Genomic DNA, 20,015 nt, shown 5'->3' on the forward strand with positions numbered 1-20,015 from the left:
TGTGGGGTTGATAAATAAGAAAATCAAATCAAACGTGCAATTGTTAAAGTAGTAGAAATAAATACGAGTAATAAAACGTATACAAAGATTTTATTACTACAAAATACAAGCCATGTACGTTTTTTTAATACATTTGGATGCAGACATAAGTTCTTAAAGAGTGGAAATGTCTTTCAACTCGGATATCATTATCTTGCCACCATCAACCAAAAATGTAACGAATGAGCCTGTTTTTAATGAATGTTGACCATGTTTTCTCCCAGCCTGACATTGCCTTTCTCACCAAGGCCAGGAACGACCGGGACCATCACACAGAAACAAATGGCAAGATATTTAATTTAATGAGTGACATTGGTCAGTGCTTTGCTTGCCATGACCCTTATTGTCTTGGACAATGCATCATATTATGGTATGCAGGACCCAGACAGCAAGGCCCTGACATCTAATAATCTAAATGGAGTTATGGTGACGTGGCTGGATAACAAACCTTTGCTTCTTCCAGGGCTGCAATGAAATCTAACAACTCTGAGCAAGTGCGTATACGACTAAACACAAAATTCAAATTGCGGGGTTTTGAAAAGCTAATAAATGAATCCCCTGTTCTGGTAGCAGTAGACACATGACAGCGCTGCGCTACTCAAATCGTCAACGAGATAGAATCAAGAGTCTTGTCACAAGAAGGACTTCGCCAAGCATCAGTCATAGCTATAGTTGTGATCATCAGCAGTGACAGAAGATATTCCCAGGAATAGGTTTGTGACATGAGTGAGTAAGATTTCACTAAAATTTCATGAAGTGACTCATCGTTTGCTGCAATCTCGTGACCTACAGTGTATCAAGAGTAATTGGTGTTTGGGATGATCCTCCTACCTAACATTATCCCACCACAAACACGCCCCAATAACTCCCATTAAAATTGTCAAATCTACAGCTAAGATGATTGCATAACACTTAACCTTTGTTAAATTGGCGATCTATTAATAACTGTATTATATGTATAGTTAGTGGAAGAAGCATATTAGTTAAAATGACTCCATAATGTTTTCATCATTCCCAGCTAGGACGTCCTGCAAGAGTTTCCGGAAGTTATTCATGCTTGACATTTCCTTAGTCTGGACTACGAGGGGCAAAGAACAAACGAAACAATATTGTGTTCACTTGGATGCTGAATACTTCACAATATATCACTGGCACATGCATTAATCTATCGCACACTTTATATTCAACATTGTTGTATTAATACCCATATCCCAATACACGTTCAAACTGGCGAACTGTCTATTTTAGACTGAAGAACAAATGAATCAATACCTTTGAACTGATTCTATCATTGTTTCAGTTTCAATTCAATTTAGTTATTTATAAGTTAGCAATATTACATTAAACTATTGCACTTTAAATAGACACACTCAAATCACAATTCGAGAATCTAATTTGATATAAAACTTCAAAGCAAATTCAATCCGTGAACAACTCAAACCTCAAGTAGACATCTTTAACATCCTGTTTGAATTAATACATTCTGTATTTCATTACAGCCATGGCAAGAATCACATAATGTTAATTAATCCATCCAAAATCAAACTTCGTAAAACCTTTTTAAGGCCCTGAGTGAAACATGTATTCAGCTAGTCTGTTACGGGAGATAGAGTCTGACCGAGATGAAATGTCATTTGAAGGACTTGTCTTTCTGTGTGCTCGCGCTTACCAGGTGTTTCGATGTGCTGGGTGTATTAGTCGGGCTATCAGGTTTAAATTGCAACAAATTTGTGGGGCTTTTCATGTAGGACCGACCATTTTAAATGCAATTTATGAGCTATAATGGCCATGTAGAAATCGTATTTCAACTCTTATCACGCAACCTTTTGAAAGCTAGAAGGTATTCCAAACTGACATGCCCCAGTTTTGCAACCGTCATTATTTGTCTTGACAAAGGCAAGGGCTAGCACATTGTATGACTTTGCACACTTTGAACTGTAGCATGGTTTCAATTTACACCTGCTAATGCTATTCAATCGATTCATAATAGTGGATATTATTGATAGTATATGTTTCATATCGTTTCATAGGTTTCTTACAAATGTGGATAAGCTTTTGACGCTTCTATTCATACTGTACTGTTAAAGGTCACATGCAACCTTAAAATCAAGCATAATTATAACACAATTATCACTTATTCATAACATATACATTGCTGATAATATCATCAATGGGAATAGGTGAAAGAATTATCATTCTCTATGCTGACTGTGTTTTCTCCAAGGATGTGACCTAGTCTTTCGCACCAATGCCAAGTACGACAGGGACCATCACACTGAAGCAAAAAAAGGTGAGGTCTTTCTTCAGTGAGTGAAGAATACATTGGTCATCGCTTTGCTTGCAATCCACCAAACAGCAGGATCCAAGCAGCAGGATCCAAGCAGCCGGATCCAAACAGCAGGATCCAAGCAGCAGGATCCAAACAGCAGGATCCAAGCAGCAGGATCCAAACAGAAGGATCCAAGCAACAGGATCCAAGCAGCAGGATCCAAACAGCAGGATCCAAGCAGCAGGTTCCAAACAGCAGGATCCAAACAGCAGGATCCAAGCAGCAAGATCCAAACAGAAGGATCCAAGCAGCAAGATCCAAGCAGCAGGATCCAAGCAGCAGGTTCAAAACAGCAGGATCCAAGCAGCAGGTTCCAAACAGCAGGATCCAAGCAGCAAGATCCAAACAGAAGGATCCAAGCAACAGGATCCAAGCAGCAGGATCCAAACAGCCGGATCCAAGCAGCAGGATCCAAGCAGCCGGATCCAAACAGCAGGATCCGAGCAGCAGGATCATTACAGCAGGATCCAAGCAGCAAGATCCAAACAGAAGGATCCAAGCAACAGGATCCAAGCAGCAGGATCCAAACAGCAGGATCCAAACAGCAGGATCCGAGCAGCAGGATCCAAGCAGCAGGATCCAAACAGCAGGATCCAAGCAGCAAGACCCTGAAACTTAGTAGCCTAATCGGAGTTATGGTGACGTGGCTGTGACAGATGAAAATGGCTTTTTCTTCCACGGCTGCTAAACAACTCCTGAATGACGTCATCAATCTAAGCCAGTGCATATTTATTTTTTTTTGGTCAGTGTACATGCCCCATACCACTGTGATCTGAAACCGATATATGTTGTTATAGGCTGTCGTTAAAGGTGACATTGGATGGCTTTTCGCAACTTCAAATTAATATTTAAGATCACGTCGGCAATGTCTCAGCCATACCGTGACGAAATCAATTCATACAATAAAGATCAAGACATGTTAAAGATTAAACCCCGTTAATGAAGGACAGTAAAACATCCAGGATATCACAGATATAAATCTAACCTCGTAGTTGGAATTAAATCTGTGATATCCTAGTTGATTTTACTGTGGACCAAAAAAATATAAAAATGGTTAAAGATTCTTAACAACTGAAGGTAGATCAACCATACTTTGGACCATGGGGACTTAAAGTGCTTTTGCTTCCTTCATGGACCCTAGCTGGATTTACACCATCCCCTCATCGGTTTGCATTTTAGAAAATTCTAGCCATAAATAGAAGAACACATATTCTGCGATTAAAAACGTGGTAAAATTAGATTTACTTCAAATGTTTTTGGACTCACGCATCCTGTCAGGAGAAAAATTATGTTCACAACGTGTAATTACTGCATGTTCAAGAGCTAGTAAATGAATCCCCTGGTCGGGTATCAGTGGAGACATGACAGCGTTGTCTTAATAATGTCAAAAACGAGATAAAATACTGTTAACAATTTAGATGGACTTCAGCAAGCATCAGTTCTACCCTTAGTTGTGATCATGTGATTATCAGCGGTGTCACCAGCAATTCCCACAGCAAGATTTGTGTCATGAGCGAGTCAGACTTACACATAATGTTAACACGAGAAGACTCCATTTTTGCTGTCATCCCGTCTACCGTTAAGTAGCACGTGCTGATGCCCCAACCTACTTTCATCACTAACCCCAACCCACACAATAACCACCGTACCCCATCCTATCCCACCCCACCCAAGGTCCACTAAGGACATATAATGTACAGATATCAAAATGTTAGTTCCTTGAAGTACGTGTTTTTCCTTGATGAGTATACAAATAACAAGTAGGAGATATTGTTGGGACAATGCATTAATTGAAACGTATGCACATCTTGAACATCTTATCTGAATGAATAAATGTTCCTTTTCAAACATGGTAAGGGTCATATGACTGCAAATTCATCCATTCTTCCCAGAAACAGACTGTAACAGGAATGGTTTATGACAACATGATATACATTTAACAGGAGCTTGGTACAATTTCAGTAGCCTTTCCTTTAAAGGTGTATTCGGCTAGTCCGTCACAGTCTGACTCAACTCTTCCCTTTTCTTCTTCGAACTTCCCGCGTGTTTCATTGTGCTGGTTACGTCAGTCAGGCTATCGGATTGTCGTTAAAGTTATAGGACGAACCTTTTCAGTCTTTCATACCTCACTGTTTAACACGCTGTGATATAAGTGATCATGAATAAGTTTTCAAAACAGCATTAAATCCAATCCTGTCATTCTTCTCAACCACCATACCTCAGTCAGTGATTTCAGTGTGTGGACCTTTCTTGTTAGGCAATGCATGCTGGCTATAGTACAGTGATAATTGCCAAAGAAGAAGCAAAACATTAAACTATAGATCAAAAGCCATAGCGTTTGTTAAGAACACATTGCCTGTCAAAGCCATCGCATCATGACGACTGCACAAAGCAAGCACTAGACTTGACATAATCTCCAACTGCATGTCATGTTGATACGGTTGATCTACTTTGGCTGTCGTATACAATTGTAACCTGAAAATCCCTGACTGGCTGCACATAGACGATCGATTTCCTAGAACGTGAGGTGTACTGTACTGTGAGTTAAAGTCGCCTCCGTCATATAGCACATTTCATTCTGGCTGGGCACAGAGGACCAGAGGGTCTGATCGACAAACACCGTCTGTCATTATTCAGGAAAAAGTAGTCTACCTGAGGACGACTTTGACTGAGAGGACCTGCAAGCGCACGGCAGACATAGATCAGGTAGGACCCAGATAAATTATTCCTTTCTCATTTATTTTCGTTAACTGGTCAAGTTACAGTCCTTGTGAACAGTGAGGTCAGGTCTCAGAACAATATAGCTATGGTGGTTACATGGGTTTTCTGCCATTCTCGTGAGTATCTATCTGCGGGTAATGCCTTTACAGCGATATATTATCCTGCCTAAGTTTAGATATGGTACTATCTCCAGTAAGCTTTGACACTGTCACTATACATAACACATAAACTGTAAACTAGATATATGAATACGAACATATGAATATTTATTGACAGGTGAAGATCGTCCATTTTGTGCTCCTAGTATGACAAGAATCAGAGTCAAACCTGTACTGTATTAATCAATATGTCAGAACTTCGACATTGGAGAAACTAAAACAATCAGCTCTCTTTCCATTGTTGATTTTTAAAAGCGATTAAATTGATAATAATTATTTTAAATGTAAACAGTAATATTTTATAATTGGTAGTTCTTTTAAATAATTTAGATTGTTAGTGGCTATACCCTCCTGGTTATTGGATGGAGGAGGATGTTGAGGTAACGTGAAAACATATCCCCTAGGAAGGTATGTAAGTTTCAACACATATAAAGTATTTATGTGCATGCCATACTTTTTATTGCAGTATATTTGTTATTTTGATAATTGATAAACTTATCAATAGTCGCCAGTAACTAAATGGGTGGTCTAAGCCCAGCTAGGGTCCATCATGTAGCAAAAGTACTGAAAGTCCCCATGGTCCCTCTTGTATGGTGATCTACCTTTAGTTACTGGCCATGTCCATATCGTCTTGTTGATATGTGATGTATTCCTTTAACTGTTATCAGCTTGTTTTAAACTGTATCTATGATAATCTATTTATCGCACTGCCCGTTGATGACAGGCGTCTTATTGAAGCTGGTATATATATTCAAATATTCACTCATTCAATTCTATTCTAGCAGTGCATTTTGTAGATAAACGAAGCATGACCTGACGTGGTCTCACTGTATGTTACGTACATGTGTGCGTGTGTGAGTGTGCCTGCGTGTGTGAGTGTGTGTGACAACAGCCTCTTCCAACACGAAGCCATAAACTAATAAATTTGTTCTCTTCGATAATATCAAGAGCATTCACATTTGTAGAGTTGCTATCATCCGTGTTCCGCTTCTCATACTGACACCGTTTGTGTTTTGTTGTCATCACTCGGTCCTTCCTACCACGCCCACCATGGTCACACGCTCTCACACAACTGATTCACCTTCAAAAATAGATTTAACGAATCCCTCATCTTCCTACATCTTACCCAACAGATCAGTTACATAACTCTATGTGTCTCTTCCTGGGAACATATTGCGTATCAATCATGCATCTATAGCAAGGAAATACCCTTGAATTAGCCTACTGATTGTCAGCGAGCTGTCAAGGTCAGACTGACACTCACTCGTTAACCTACTTTGCCTGTATGAAAACCTGTTTGTTACCACGTGACATTTATTAAGACTTGAAGGCGTGTCCATGTTTCATTTGTGCAGGTAGTGTATCTGTCTTGCTTCTGAGCTGACAATCACTTTCTGACAGTGACTAGAAGTGATTTTATGCAAGTGGACCTGAACGTAAATCAGGTAGGGCTTGAGTAAATCTATTTCTTACCTTCCTTTACATAAGAAAGTAAGAATATTTATGGATAACAACTTCTTTATTATATATGATGCGACGTTTCGGTATGGATTCTTATACCGTTGTCAAGCAAGAGTGAAGTACTACAGCACAGAACAGGCTTATATACATGAACAGGGATTAAGTAATAACAACATGTAGGACTGAATGAGGGGCCCATAAATATCCGAATCAAAGAACACTTATCATCTACCACTAAATCTGATAGAAAATCGGCATTATCAGACCACATCATCAACTGACCCAATCACAACATAATTTGGGACAATGTGGACATATTATCCAAAAACCACCAGGACTTCACCAAAAGGAAACTTGCAGAAGCAGTTCAAATCCGGAGACACAAGCCCTCAATCAACAGAGACCAGGGATATCTCATCCCTTCTGCATACAATGATCTCATAAAAACAACAGATTAGAGCACTTCAGCCATCATTGTTAATTAATCTCATCAGCATGTATATTTTGTTTTTTACATCCACCTCCATTGGCTTCCTATTGTCACTACATTATTGCCACCGTGCCTTGTTGTTATTGTTAATCCCCCTCATTCAGTCCTACATGTTGTTATTACTTAATCCCTGTTCATGTATATAAGCCTGTTCTGTGCTGTAGTACTTCACTCTTGCTTGACAACGGTATAAGAATCCATACCGAAACGTCGCATCATATATAATAAAGAAGTTGTTATCCATAAATATTCTTACTTTCTTATTAGTCACCAACTTCTAAATGCCAATCAAACAGATCTTCCTTTACATGTTGTGTACGTTGTCACCTGTTCTTTAAGTCACCATATTGTGTTGGTGGTGTCTCTGTGTCTCTGTATGACAGATATGACATAACACTGAAGGTATAACGAGAACCTGGGAACATGGTTACATCATGTGACAGTTTATTTTCCAGTCAAGACTAATATCTTTCTTGTGTTTCAAATATAGATAAATGCAAAGATCCATACGTATAAAATACATCGAGCACGAAAGGAAGAAATCAGTTCACTCTATCGCGTCAGTCAGTAGATGTTGACCTTCAGCCCTGTCCCCTTTAAGTGTCAGTCAATCACTCTAGATCTGTGGTTGATGTTTTGTCAATATGAGATTAAATTGTAATCACTTCGTCGCCTGAAAACCAGGGTGTTCTAAGTCCACTTTTGACAAAATTAGAGTTAGTATGCTCAGGGTAGGTTTTAGAGCATAATCTATTACTCTAGCAACCTTTTACTTTGCTATCAAGCTTTGAAAGTGGTTTTTCAAACAGAAACTTTGTTCTATCTCCATGAAAATCACATGTTGTTAATTTTCGAGTGTTCTAAGTTGTCAATTGACCAATGGGCAAGCACAATTTGATCACGTGACATTGAGATTTACCAATTTTGAAGTGATTGTCATCATCGAAATGGATCATTTTAACTCTGTTCTTATTTCTGCTTTATCTAATTAAATATAGTCCTTATGAAAGAAAAACAGGTTTAAACGACAAAAATACAACCTGGTAAAAAGGAAAATAACAATCAAATATCGATATAATAATAATAAAGTTGAGTTTTAGCTGTGTTTTTTGACACTTAGAACACTTTGGTTTTGCGAAAAATCACGATTTTCTTTGATCAAGTGTTCTATCTCCAATCATTTTTCGTGAATTTCTTATTTATTTTAACAGATTTAGCATATAATTTGATATCTTCTGATCCTGTTTAACATGTCAGATGCATGTGCAAAATTTGAAAGAATTCGATTGAAAAGTGAAGAAGATATTGTTGTCCTAAACTTCAAGATTAAATTTCTCAAAATAGGTTTTTATGACTTAGTACACTCTGGTTTTCAGGCGACGACTTGTCACGACTCGGCTGGCTTGTTGTTTAACACCGCGTTCAAGAATATTCCAGCTAAATGGCGGCGGTCTGTAAAAAATCAAGTCTGGACCTGACAATCCAGTGATCAACATCATTAGCATCGATCTACGGTATTGGGATACGATGACATGTGTCAACCAAGTCAGCGATCCTGACCACCTCTTACGACAACCATGGGTTCCTGAAGACCAAATCTAACCCGGCTCTTCGCGGCTATCATGACTCAGCGACCTCCATCATATTTGTTTCCGGCATGGTCTGATCAGTCTTGTGTCTTTTGCAAAGTATTTGTTTGTCAAATACAGAAATGTATGCCACCATATCTCTATCAACAGATGTATCGCATAACGCGACTTGATTTGATTTAACAAACACATCACGCAAAGTTTGGTAGGATTGTGGTCAGACTGTATTCCAGTAATCGTGCATTTCCGATCAACCGCCCGACGGTGATCTGTGAAAAGGAATCTCTAGTCAGGTGTGGTATTGCACAAAACGTTCCAAGATAAGTCGTCAGACTGCATTCCTTCAGCGCATTATTATTATTATTATTATTATCAGCGCATATCATGCATGGTGGAACACAGAACACAGCCCACTTAAGCTATAAACAAGGTAACTTTAGTCAGGTGGGATATACCTTGTTGTTAATTGCAGTATCATATTTTCAACATTTTATGTTTACACGCTCATGTTTTGAATTTACGTGTTTGACATGTTGTGTTTCTCTTATGTTTGACTTTCCAGTACTGTTTCACCATTGGACATATTCGAAACTGATTCTCAGGTGTTGAGCATCTAAAATGCTGTAGCAACATCATCACCTTTTGCCCCGATTGTAGGTGCTCTACGAAATTCTGATCACTCTTTAAATAGCACAGGGTTACGATTCTGTGAAGTTTTAGTGGCATGGCTTTGATTCATCCCTAAAGGACAAACACAGTAAAGATGGCAGATAACACAATGTACAATGTTATATGTGCCACTTTCCCTTCCCAGAGAGAACCACAGACGTCGTCACAGGTTGGACATGTTCCACGCCATTATCCTGCAGAAGAATCACGTGTTTCTGAAGGAGGAACTTCAGGTCGACCCGGTGCTGAATGCCTTGTATGAGAAATGCATCTTCACATTGGAGGACTATGAAAGGTGTAGAGACTCTGGACGAGAGAAATGCCAGGTGTTACTCGACACTCTGAGGAAAAAAAGGAGTCGAAGGGTACAAGGCACTGTGTGCAGCCCTTGAAAAGTCACAGCCATTTATCAAGGAACGACTTGATGCTACTTCAACTGAAGAAGGTATGTATGTGTGAAAGTTTCGTGTGACTGAAATACACACACACACACCACTCTCACACACAGGTGTACATCTATATGTAAACACTTAACATAGTAAGCAAAGGATTTGCTTATGAACGACTTACGGCAGCGCTATTTACTGGGGTTGAAGTATCGTATTCATATCGTCCTCTGATAATAACGTGTCAGTTCAAATAATATAACAGAACATTGCAGACAACCAGAATTATATATTACAATATCTAGAGGCACTGTCTCATTTATGGGGAAATGCTGTGAGACTAGACTCTCAATTACGTCATAATCTAAGGGGCATAGCACTCACCTGTTTAGAACGGAAAGCAGAGACACCCATGATGTCATAACATTTCAAGGCTTTTAATGTGTGTTCTACTTTCAGTGTGACAAATTTGATATTGCCCAATTCTTAAATTCCGATATGAAAACAAAGCGATTTCTTCGTGCACACTTAGGCTTTAACACCGTACTTCTTTCATGGACGACTCGTGATGACTACCTTTCCTGACAGCTGCAGTGCCTGGGAAACTATAGGTCTTCAAGATTGTACGGCATGATGGGACGCCATGAATATCATACATTTCAGGTCACTCAGATCTCATCTATGTGAACAAGGACAAGCTGGAGGCTCAGCACAGAAGGGAACTTGATGGAAAAGATAGAAAAATAGCAGCACTCAGTACTGTGAGTTTTTAAAATGCAGAACATCCTTGTCAGTTTATCACATGACAAGGCAAGTAGACAAATCATTACTAATATCCAGATTTTAATACTTCAAATTTGGAAGGTCATTCATGTTTTGTGGTCACACCTTGGTGAGTGTGTCAGGTGACATCAATCCACACTGTACACGTGAAACAGTTAAAAAAGGATAATTTCAGGATATGTAACTGGCAGAAAATGTCACAAATTGCTCAATCTACACGTGGGTACGTGTCATTAATATTGGTTTTTCAGGAAATAGAAGGATTTCAGGAACAATTTAAGGATAAAGACAAGGACAACGCAGAACTGAACGGAACAATTGAAAAGGAAAGAGCTGAACACATATCGCAGATTGAAAAGAAGAATGTGGAAGTTGAAGCTCGTAAGATGACAATTAACCCATATAGTGAATTATAGTCAGTACTGGGATATGTCTACCTCTGTGTGTATGCAGACGAGCGCGCGTGTGTGTATGTGTGTGTGTGTGTGTGTGTGTGTGAGAGAGAGAGAGAGAGAGAGAGTGTGTGTGTGTGTGTGGTTATGGGAATAAAATTTACTGTCAAATAAACTTGCTGAAGTCGTGATTTATTATCTCTGCATATGTCTCTTTTCAGTGAAAACGAAATTATCCGAGGCCGATGCTGATTTACAACAAACTAAAGCAGACTGTGAGAAAGTGAAAAAGGTGAGTATTTGAAAGTAATCACTTGCAGCGCATACGAAATAGAAACAAACTGGCTCCTGTCACACCATGACATGGTGTAGCGAGGACTATTGCAACATGCGTGAAGAAAGAAAACGTGATAACATATTTTTCTATACTTTGAAAGTGAGGAACAACTTCTGAAATTAAACGGCAACAGAACACACATGATCAATAGAAGATGCATGAAGAGATAAATGTCGTTACAGAGACTACAAGAAGAACAGGAGGCATACGATGCTCTAGTGGGTGTTTCAAGGTCACAGTCTCCACACTGGGTGGACAATACAGAGCAAGTCCAACATGGAGGTACAGTGGGTGGAGGTACAGTGGGTGAAGGGATAATTTTCTAAAATCAAACTAAAAAAGTTATCTCAAAGATTAACACAAGCTTGAATATATAACCCATTTATCCGTTCTATTAATTTTACCTCTGCTGTATTACTTTTCTGCCATCAGGTTCAGAGGAGAGAATGTGCCAATTTTCAACTCAGTCCTGTTGTGATGAGAGGCAGCTTTGTCTTCTTCCATGCCTTCATTCTGCCTGCAAGCCATGCCTTGATCACCAAGCTACACAGGCGGAAGAGACCTGCATACACTGTCCTTCCTGTGGCCATGACTTCACCATGGAGCAGACAACAGTAGATCATGTCAGACGGAATGAAGCTACCTATAAAGTCAACGCTGATGGTGAGATGAAATGCAACTACATCAAAGGGGATCATGATGCTAAGGCTGTAGTGTACTGTCACGAATGTGATGACAAGCTATGTTATGACTGCCATAAACTCCATGACTCCCTGAGACGGAACCAAAACCATGAGGTGAGTGAGATCAACCAGGCAGAGAATATCCCTATGAATCAGTGGCTGAAGGAGCCTAATTGCAGAGACCACCCTGACAGCAAACTGTGGCTGTATGACCACACGTGTAAGAAGGCAGTCTGTCGTGTATGTGAACTTGGGGCCCACAGCAAGCACAAGAATGAAGACTTGAATCAGGCCTATGGTGTAGCGAAGGGTCAGCTGGAGAAACATAAGAAGCAGCAACATAAACTGAAAGACGTCACCAGCAGGATGAATATTGTCTCAAGTCACAAAACTGAACTGGGAACTACACAGAGAGAAGACTGGAAGAAGCTGCAACTAACGTCTTCAAAAGTGTTGCTGCAAGGTTCCTTCATCGACAGAGACAACTCATGGAGGACATTCAAGTGAGTCTACAATCCCCATACAAACTGGTTAAAGAGAAACTGAACACTTTACATGGCGTCCATACTTCAATAGTATCGGCGATAGACTACACCCAGAGAACACTTGAATCTACAAGACGAGAGGAGCTCATTACTCTCACAGATGTACTGCAGACGAAATGTTATGACAATCTGAAGAGGACACTTCCAGAAGATGTCACACAAGACACGAGAATCCTTCTTACCTTTCAAGGCCAGAGAGCCCTGGAGGAACTTATCGACACATTTGGTGGTCTCGCCTCCAGTCTCAACATGGATCATATTCCAGATTCTCAGCCTACTTCACAAGGTGAATATAAATCAAGACAGTTTACGTTTAGATAATACTAACGGATATGGACCCTTGTCTCGTTTGACTAATTGAACTGGACCATTGCGTTTATGATTCAGTCAATTTGAATAGTTTTACATAAAACAGAATACTTGTTACTCAACTATATTTATGTTTCACGTATGCAAAGAAATATAATACTTTCAACTGATTTTATTGTGAATATAAGTTGTAAAGTGACAATTACTTATCGATGTCGTTTTAAATTAATCTGGTCTGTATTCTATTTCAGATCTGCAGACGACGATAAGGAGAGAACGAGAAACCATCATGGTATGATGTCATGTTACAGTAAATATAGTATCCAATAATCTGCACATGTATGCATGTTTATATACATGTGTGCGCGCATGTGCCTGCACTCGTTTGTGTTTATGTATGTAAGTGCATGAGTGTGTGCGTGTGTGCGTCCAACTGTGTGTGCGTGAGTGTGTGTATGTGTTTGTGGTTGATGGATGGACAGATGCATGTATGTACACACACATACTGTGCTCAACAACTGATCTGTTTAATGCGAGTGTTGTTGTTTCAGATGCATGAAGGGCGGTGGCAACAGCTCCAACAGATGATACATCGCATCCCAGGTACATTGCGACACCATGATGGAGGACTACATAGCAAATAACACAAGCAACTTTCAAACCTTACAGTGTATAATAACCAAATACTTAAATCATTAACTGAAAATGTAAATGTGTTTTCTATCGACCTAATGTTAAGTTTTATTGACGTAATCTTCTATAAACACCAACAATCAGATCCTTGTATCAAATAAATACAAACATATTTTTTCTTCTGTGAACAGAACTCAAAGGATCAGACAGCAGAATGGCGAGATCACAGGAACCTGAACAGCTAACATCACAAGACGTGCATGGCATTGTCACAAATGTACGTCCAATATTCCTATGAGGATTCTGGGTTTCATCAGTACTCACTTTTTGCCGCAAGGGACATCACGCTGGATTGAGAGGTCAATCCATCATTTCAAATGAGTGCATGTCCTCTTAACATGTAGGTGGTTAGGTCATAACTCCCAATCTCAGTCACAAGTATATTTGGCATGAACCTGGATAAACTCACAAACACCTTCAATAACGTGTGAATATGCATTCTCTGAATTTATGGTACATGGTATTGATGAAAGTCAACCGAATAAGGTTATACACAGTTTTCTGTATTGATGCATGAGTAGTGTACACTTTACTTTCAGCTTATAATCGGAGCATTCATCCCCGGCGAGACAATTCCACGTGGTATTACGTTGCAAGGTATGTACAATCTGGTTTATTTTCGTTCTACCAGTAGGACATGACCCGCTGTCTCTGTTCGCGAACAGGTACCCTCATTGATCTTCATCAAGCCGTTCATAACATTTTGTCTTGAGGACCCAATGAAATCTCTTTCAGCAGAGACGATCGCGTTTTACATTTCAATTGAGTTCCCATAACAGAACTAGTTATTCGATAAATATTCATACCTACAAAACCACAAATTCATGATGCAGTTTAGTAACTGCTGTTTAATTTAGACTTGGATAACATGGAATTTCACATTTTGTCACGAAATCAAGAAAACAGGCATTCTTGATGTTCCAAAACCTAATTACACATGGCTGTGAAACGTGTATCAGCTTAAAACGAAAATAGCGTTTTCAACAACTGCATGCTTGAAGTGTTTAGTTCATTTAAGTTGACGATTCCAGCCTGTTCATCACACTGTTGTTGATGTTACAACAATTATCTGTGATGACTTCCATCAACTTGTGCCATAACCACATCACCTCGACGTTCCATGGTGTGACTTAAAATGTGTAAAGATGGTTGAACCACAACCCACTGACACAATATCATGTAACAATTACTTCATATCTTATCTATGTTCAGAAACAAATGTGCCATTGTGATGTTTTAACCTCTTCTTTAACAGGCTATGCCACATCGCACGTCATAAGACAGGACCGCAGTGTTAATTTCATCATCTGTAAGTAAATTTCAATCATCATGAGTATACCATCAAATACAGACCTCTGATGGAGAGTGTAGCTCGAAACCCAACTTCATTAATGACGCATCATGTAGATTCGTGCATTTCACTCAATCCAATATCAGACATAATTTTCTTTGGGGTTTTCATGATGATAGATAACTCACTCGAAAAAGGTCCTGATATATCCGATATCATAATTATCACTTATATATTTTGGGGCATCTCTGACTGGTTACTCGCCAAATGAAGGCCAATAACGGGTTGGATCTCACAAAATCACATGAAGCCAGGTGAAATGATGACCTTTTAACCTTGTAATAATAATATAATAATAGTTATCGTCCGCTTCTATGACGCTCATATCCAGGCACATTAATACTGTCCCTTTGTCTGTTATAATTATCGTGTAGAACAATGTTACGTTTTTTGTGATGGGATTATAATCACTCTTTCTCAAACATTTTGAATGAAATATATTTAGATTCTGCCCCAGATAGATTTCTTGTGGATGTGCCCTTTTCACTCACTGTTGGATGCGACCGCCTCCGTGGTGTAGTGGTTAGAGCGTCCGCCCGGAGAGCGGAAGGTCGCGGTTTCGATCCCCGACCGCGTCATACCAAAAGACGTTAAAATATGGTCCTTGTTGGTCCCTGCCTGGCGCTCGGCATTAATGGGTACATCAAGGACTGGTCGGCTCGGAGTCAGTATAATGTGTCTGAGTGGGGTATTCATGCTTCACTGCGGCATGGTATCTCAGTGGGCTAGCACTATAAAACCAGCTTCAGTCTGGGCTAGTACAAGCAGCCGCACATACACATACACACGCATGCACGTCGTCATATGAGCGAAATATTCTCAAGCACGACGTTAAACCCAATTTCACCTCACCTCACCTCACCTCACTGTTGGATGCAAGAGTTACATGACTGACCCTTAACACTCCTTGCAAAGCATCAGCGAGCCTTTCCTACCCTAGCTGGTGAAGATCCGGATTTCAGCAGTTTGAATCTGGTGGTCCGGCCACCGCCTTGGCGAGGGAACTCTTCACGCATTTACTCGTCTGCACCACCGCCCTACACCTGTGAAGATCCGGCTTTGAATTGGTCTTCGGTAATCTATGCTTGTCGTAACAGGCGGCTGGCGGAATGGGGTGGTCGGGCTCGCTGACGTCGTTGACACATGTCGTCGTATCCCAGTTGTGTAGATCGATGCTCATGCTGTTCATCACTAGAGTGTCTAGTCCAGACTCGAATATTTAAAGACCGCCATAGAGCTGGAATATTGCCGAGTGCGGCGTTAAGCAACAAACCAACCAGCCACCACCCAACAGATGTGAATGTGCATCATTTATAAGACCTCGTTTTAACCATTTCGTTATTTTCAAAATCAGTAGTTTCAGTGGTCCAAAGAAGGATAAATTGTGCCAAAACATGCTGCTTTAGTATATGATGTTATAAGAGAACTGCAGAACCAGTAAATAGATTGGAAATGGTTATATACTGACCTTGTCTGAAATTGTTTCAATTCAACTCTTACGGACAAACGCCCCCAAAATAGATCAATTTTGAATCTGCAGTGTTCTTTAGTCTGCAGGGTTAAATATGTATATGTGTGTTTAACTTAAAATGTATTGATTATTGCTATGCTGCAGTATTTATATATATTTAATTAAATCGTTTATTATCCATACCATTCACAAATACGTATCTTAATCAACACACACGACCGGACAAATACCTTCCCCACACAGCGAGTGTCATGAAACTGTGTTCAGTGATTGAAGCGGACGTAGAAGTTACCGGTTCACGTTATGTCTGTTGAACACTCAAATAGAAAAATATCGGCAAACAGCACTTCTGTCTGTCTCATTCTTTACTATTTTGTGTGATATGAGTTTAGAATACCTATGGATATAGATTTATAGTGAAATGATGTTGAAATATGCCCATAATTAGGCAGCAGTAGTGTCTATTTCTGACCGCCGTCACAACAAACTAGGTCAAACTCAGCTGGGTGAAAAAAGTATTTAAACCAGTGTTTATTTGTTTACCAATGCATGTAGAAATGTATGACAAACAATTTAAATACCCATCTGGATAGTATCATGTCGCTATTATTACTATCTAGGGCACGAGTATCGTTGTATTTACAGACGGACGAAAATGGCAGCCGATCATTTAGTGCGCTGTGTTGGAATCACTGACACGGGACAAACAATACCATGATGTATTGTAGGAAATACAGTTGCTAAACTCAATAAAATAACAATTGTATATTTCCAGGTCCTAAACTCCAACTGGATGCTGGTCGAGCAAACACAGACAGGTGCCATGTTACGACAGACGGGGAGCTGGTCAACTCGCAGCCCGCCACACAACACACAGACAGTGGCAGGCTACAGGAATTGAGGGGCACATGTAGCATCGGCCCCATCCCCATTCCACCCCACTCTAGTGTCACCCCTGTCCCCCACACAACACGATACTGGGAGACCAACACCAGGGTGGGTGTGGTGGTTGGAGTGAAGTTGTGTCCTGTCCTGGAGATGGGTGTGGTGGAGGAGAGCCAGGTAGACAGTGGGGGGTATGTTTGTGACCAGCGCCGCTCCTGGTGTGTCCATGTAGGGAGCTGTTGCACACACCCGGGGAGTTTCTGTACCAGGGTGTATCTGGCGGGGGAGCGGGGGAAGTGTTACAGAAACACAATGTCTGACACAACCGGCACACAGGCCACCCTCCACTATGGCGTTGTGTTGGATGTCGGGAGGGGTAGAATAGGATTTATTGACGTAGACAGGTCGGTTGTTTTAGGGAAAGTTGATGTGGAGTTCAAGAAGGATCTTCTCCCTGTGTTTGTTGTCTGTCGGTTAAGTGACCCTTTCACAGTAAACATGAAGGTGGTCAGTGGGGAGGAGATCCTCATGTCTGACATCAAGAAAGCACTCATTAATAAAGTCCTGGCCTAAGAAATAAACTAAACATGACCCAGCGTAAACTTGTAAATATCACACATCAACTTTATCATACAAATTCAATACAACAGAACTGAAAGAAGCGGACACAGAAGTTACCTGTTCATGTGTTGTATGTTGTGTACAACAATGTGACAAGGTTAGCTAAATATGTCGGTTTTCTACATGACAGTTTTCATTTGTGTACTAGAAGCATTTTACATCCACACAAGAGTATTGTTATGATTATTATTATGTAATAACTGATCAGTTTATGAAACATTTCATACATTTCTGGGACATGTCACAACTAACAACTGAGTTGATGATTGAGTAAAAAGTTGTTTCAAATCAAATATTTTGACATATTTTGTTTCTCTTCTGTGAAATAAACAATTTAAATACCCATATGTAGAGGCTAGAGATTGAAATATAATATTTGTAGCTGTGAGATAGACATGTTGATGTCAGTTCAGTTAGACAATGAAAGTGATTAAAGCGGACATATAATGTCCCAGTTTAAATGTGCCATGGTACTTGTGTCAGGAGAGAAATGTAGTTACGAAACTGTCCGTTTCTTTATTCTAATCAGTCCTGTTGTGTTTGGAAATAATTTAAATTCCCCACAGAGGGTTGGATTTGTGTTTTTTCTTGGTCCGTGTATCTACACAAATAATGTGACATGTACAATCCTGCCATGTCACTGAGTTGATTACAACATGGTTCCCGATGTACATTTACATGTGTGTATAAAATTGAAAATTGAAAGTTGTGTGTGAGTTACTGTCGTGAAACACTGGGTCTACCTCTGACAACGGGGTGTGTAGAGATGGATGTGCCACTCTTAGAGTTCCAGGCCAATTTTAAAATACCAGGCTTTATTTTTGGTCAGTATGACCTGAGCTGATAACCAATACCTGTAGTTCAACCCTGTTGTGTTTGACTCACATCTGTCTACTCCTCCAGTAAATTACAAGGTTTAACTAGGGGATAAATTATCACCAGAATCCCGCTTTAGAAAACCGTTTGTATTCAACTACTTTGCGATGTCAAGTCGACTGGTTGACTTATCTGATAAATGCATGCATTGACTTTCTATGTTTCTATATTGTATGTATATGATAACATGTCTGATGTCCATTGTGTAAGATATGCCATGTGTCAGCTGATGTTATTTAATATGCATTGGAATAAATACTGGCATCAATCCTGTCAGGTTTTACTGTTTACCGTGCACAGAAAACTGTCCACCTGAACAATTCTGTTGTAAATTAGCTTTATCGAATAGGTTTTGGTGTTGCCAGAATTATGTAAACTAGGTGATTCAAATATATTTTATTTAAATTCACTGAGAAGCTAGATAATACTGTTCTTTGTAGGACAGTAGTGATATTGACATTCTTTTTAATGTGAGTTTATAAATATCCAAACATTTAGGCGAACCTGTGACAAATATAGTCTACTTTAGCGATTTGGTTTTGGTGTGCCTGCCTGTAGTTTTATGTCAGCTGTAGGTGACCCGAAAGTAAAACTGTTGAGAGGTTCAGTAAGAACTTTTTCTGGAACTAAGTAGGATCTATATATTTCATTAGTAGTAGATAAAAAGACAGTCCTGGATCACTTCCAACAAAAGCCTCTGCAAAGCCTTATTCCCCAAATAAGGCTTTGGTCGGACCCTTAGCTCTTGCTACCATTACCCCTACTGCTTTCCCAACCTATAAAAATTTCAAGCAAAATGTCCCACTATGCCGTGTTGACAGGAGGTAGCATTGTACCGTACGGTACGATCAATAATTCTTCTCTTACAAAACCCCTCCCTGGCCCATCCCTCAAGTAGTACAAGTTAGGCTCGTCTGCTTTGATGTCAACTTTATCTATGTTGTAAGTTTTGACTGACCATATAGGATCGGTGGCTCGCTTACGGCTATCACCCTCGTGTTCCCCCCGGCTGGTATAGGTACCTCACTAGGGCCCTGTCTGGTATCTGTTTCTCCTTCCCACGCAATGGAGCGGCCGACTCTGATATTATTGATTTTAGTTTGATAGCGTCTGCAGGTTTCTTACCGGTGAGACGGGTGACTTCATGGTTTATTGCCGACACCACCTTAGGTAACCTCGTGACCCATTCAGTCGATCGTTTTCCCGGGGTGGCCATCTCCCTCGCAT

At 40.0% G+C, this 20,015-nt stretch overlaps 3 protein-coding genes across 8 annotated transcripts in view; all 3 read left to right on the forward strand.

Moving 5' to 3' along the window:
• LOC124260727 (E3 ubiquitin-protein ligase TRIM33-like) overlaps positions 1–19,056 on the forward strand; it is a 55,962-nt gene extending 36,906 nt beyond the window's left edge. The window contains exons 5-8 of the mRNA XM_046695041.1: positions 13,716–13,801; positions 14,124–14,181; positions 14,840–14,893; positions 17,182–19,056. Of these exons, the coding sequence (XP_046550997.1) occupies positions 13,716–13,801; positions 14,124–14,181; positions 14,840–14,893; positions 17,182–17,864 (881 nt within the window). The 3' untranslated portion in view covers positions 17,865–19,056. The remainder of the gene's footprint in view (positions 1–13,715; positions 13,802–14,123; positions 14,182–14,839; positions 14,894–17,181) is intronic.
• Positions 1–20,015, forward strand: part of LOC124260726 — a 135,444-nt gene that overhangs the window by 38,690 nt on the left and 76,739 nt on the right. Inside the window, exons 3-5 of one of the 6 annotated variants that reach the window (XM_046695035.1) lie at positions 10,877–11,006; positions 11,239–11,309; positions 11,537–11,636. The exons of the other annotated variants lie outside the window; for them this stretch is intronic. Coding sequence (XP_046550991.1) covers positions 10,877–11,006; positions 11,239–11,309; positions 11,537–11,636 — 301 coding nt within the window. The remainder of the gene's footprint in view (positions 1–10,876; positions 11,007–11,238; positions 11,310–11,536; positions 11,637–20,015) is intronic. 6 annotated transcript variants of the gene reach the window in all.
• Positions 4,730–20,015, forward strand: part of LOC124260731 (kinesin-like protein K39) — a 120,174-nt gene continuing 104,888 nt past the window's right edge. The window contains exons 1-3 of the transcript XR_006894152.1: positions 4,730–5,074; positions 6,603–6,692; positions 8,575–8,615. The gene's annotated coding sequence lies outside the window, so the exon portion shown is untranslated. Of the gene's footprint in view, positions 5,075–6,602; positions 6,693–8,574 lie in introns of the transcript that reaches the window.

The sequence above is a fragment of the Haliotis rubra genome, unplaced genomic scaffold (assembly GCF_003918875.1).
Source record: "Haliotis rubra isolate DU_JTF1 unplaced genomic scaffold, ASM391887v1 Scf772, whole genome shotgun sequence".
NCBI classification, from domain to species: Eukaryota; Metazoa; Mollusca; class Gastropoda; order Lepetellida; family Haliotidae; genus Haliotis; species Haliotis rubra.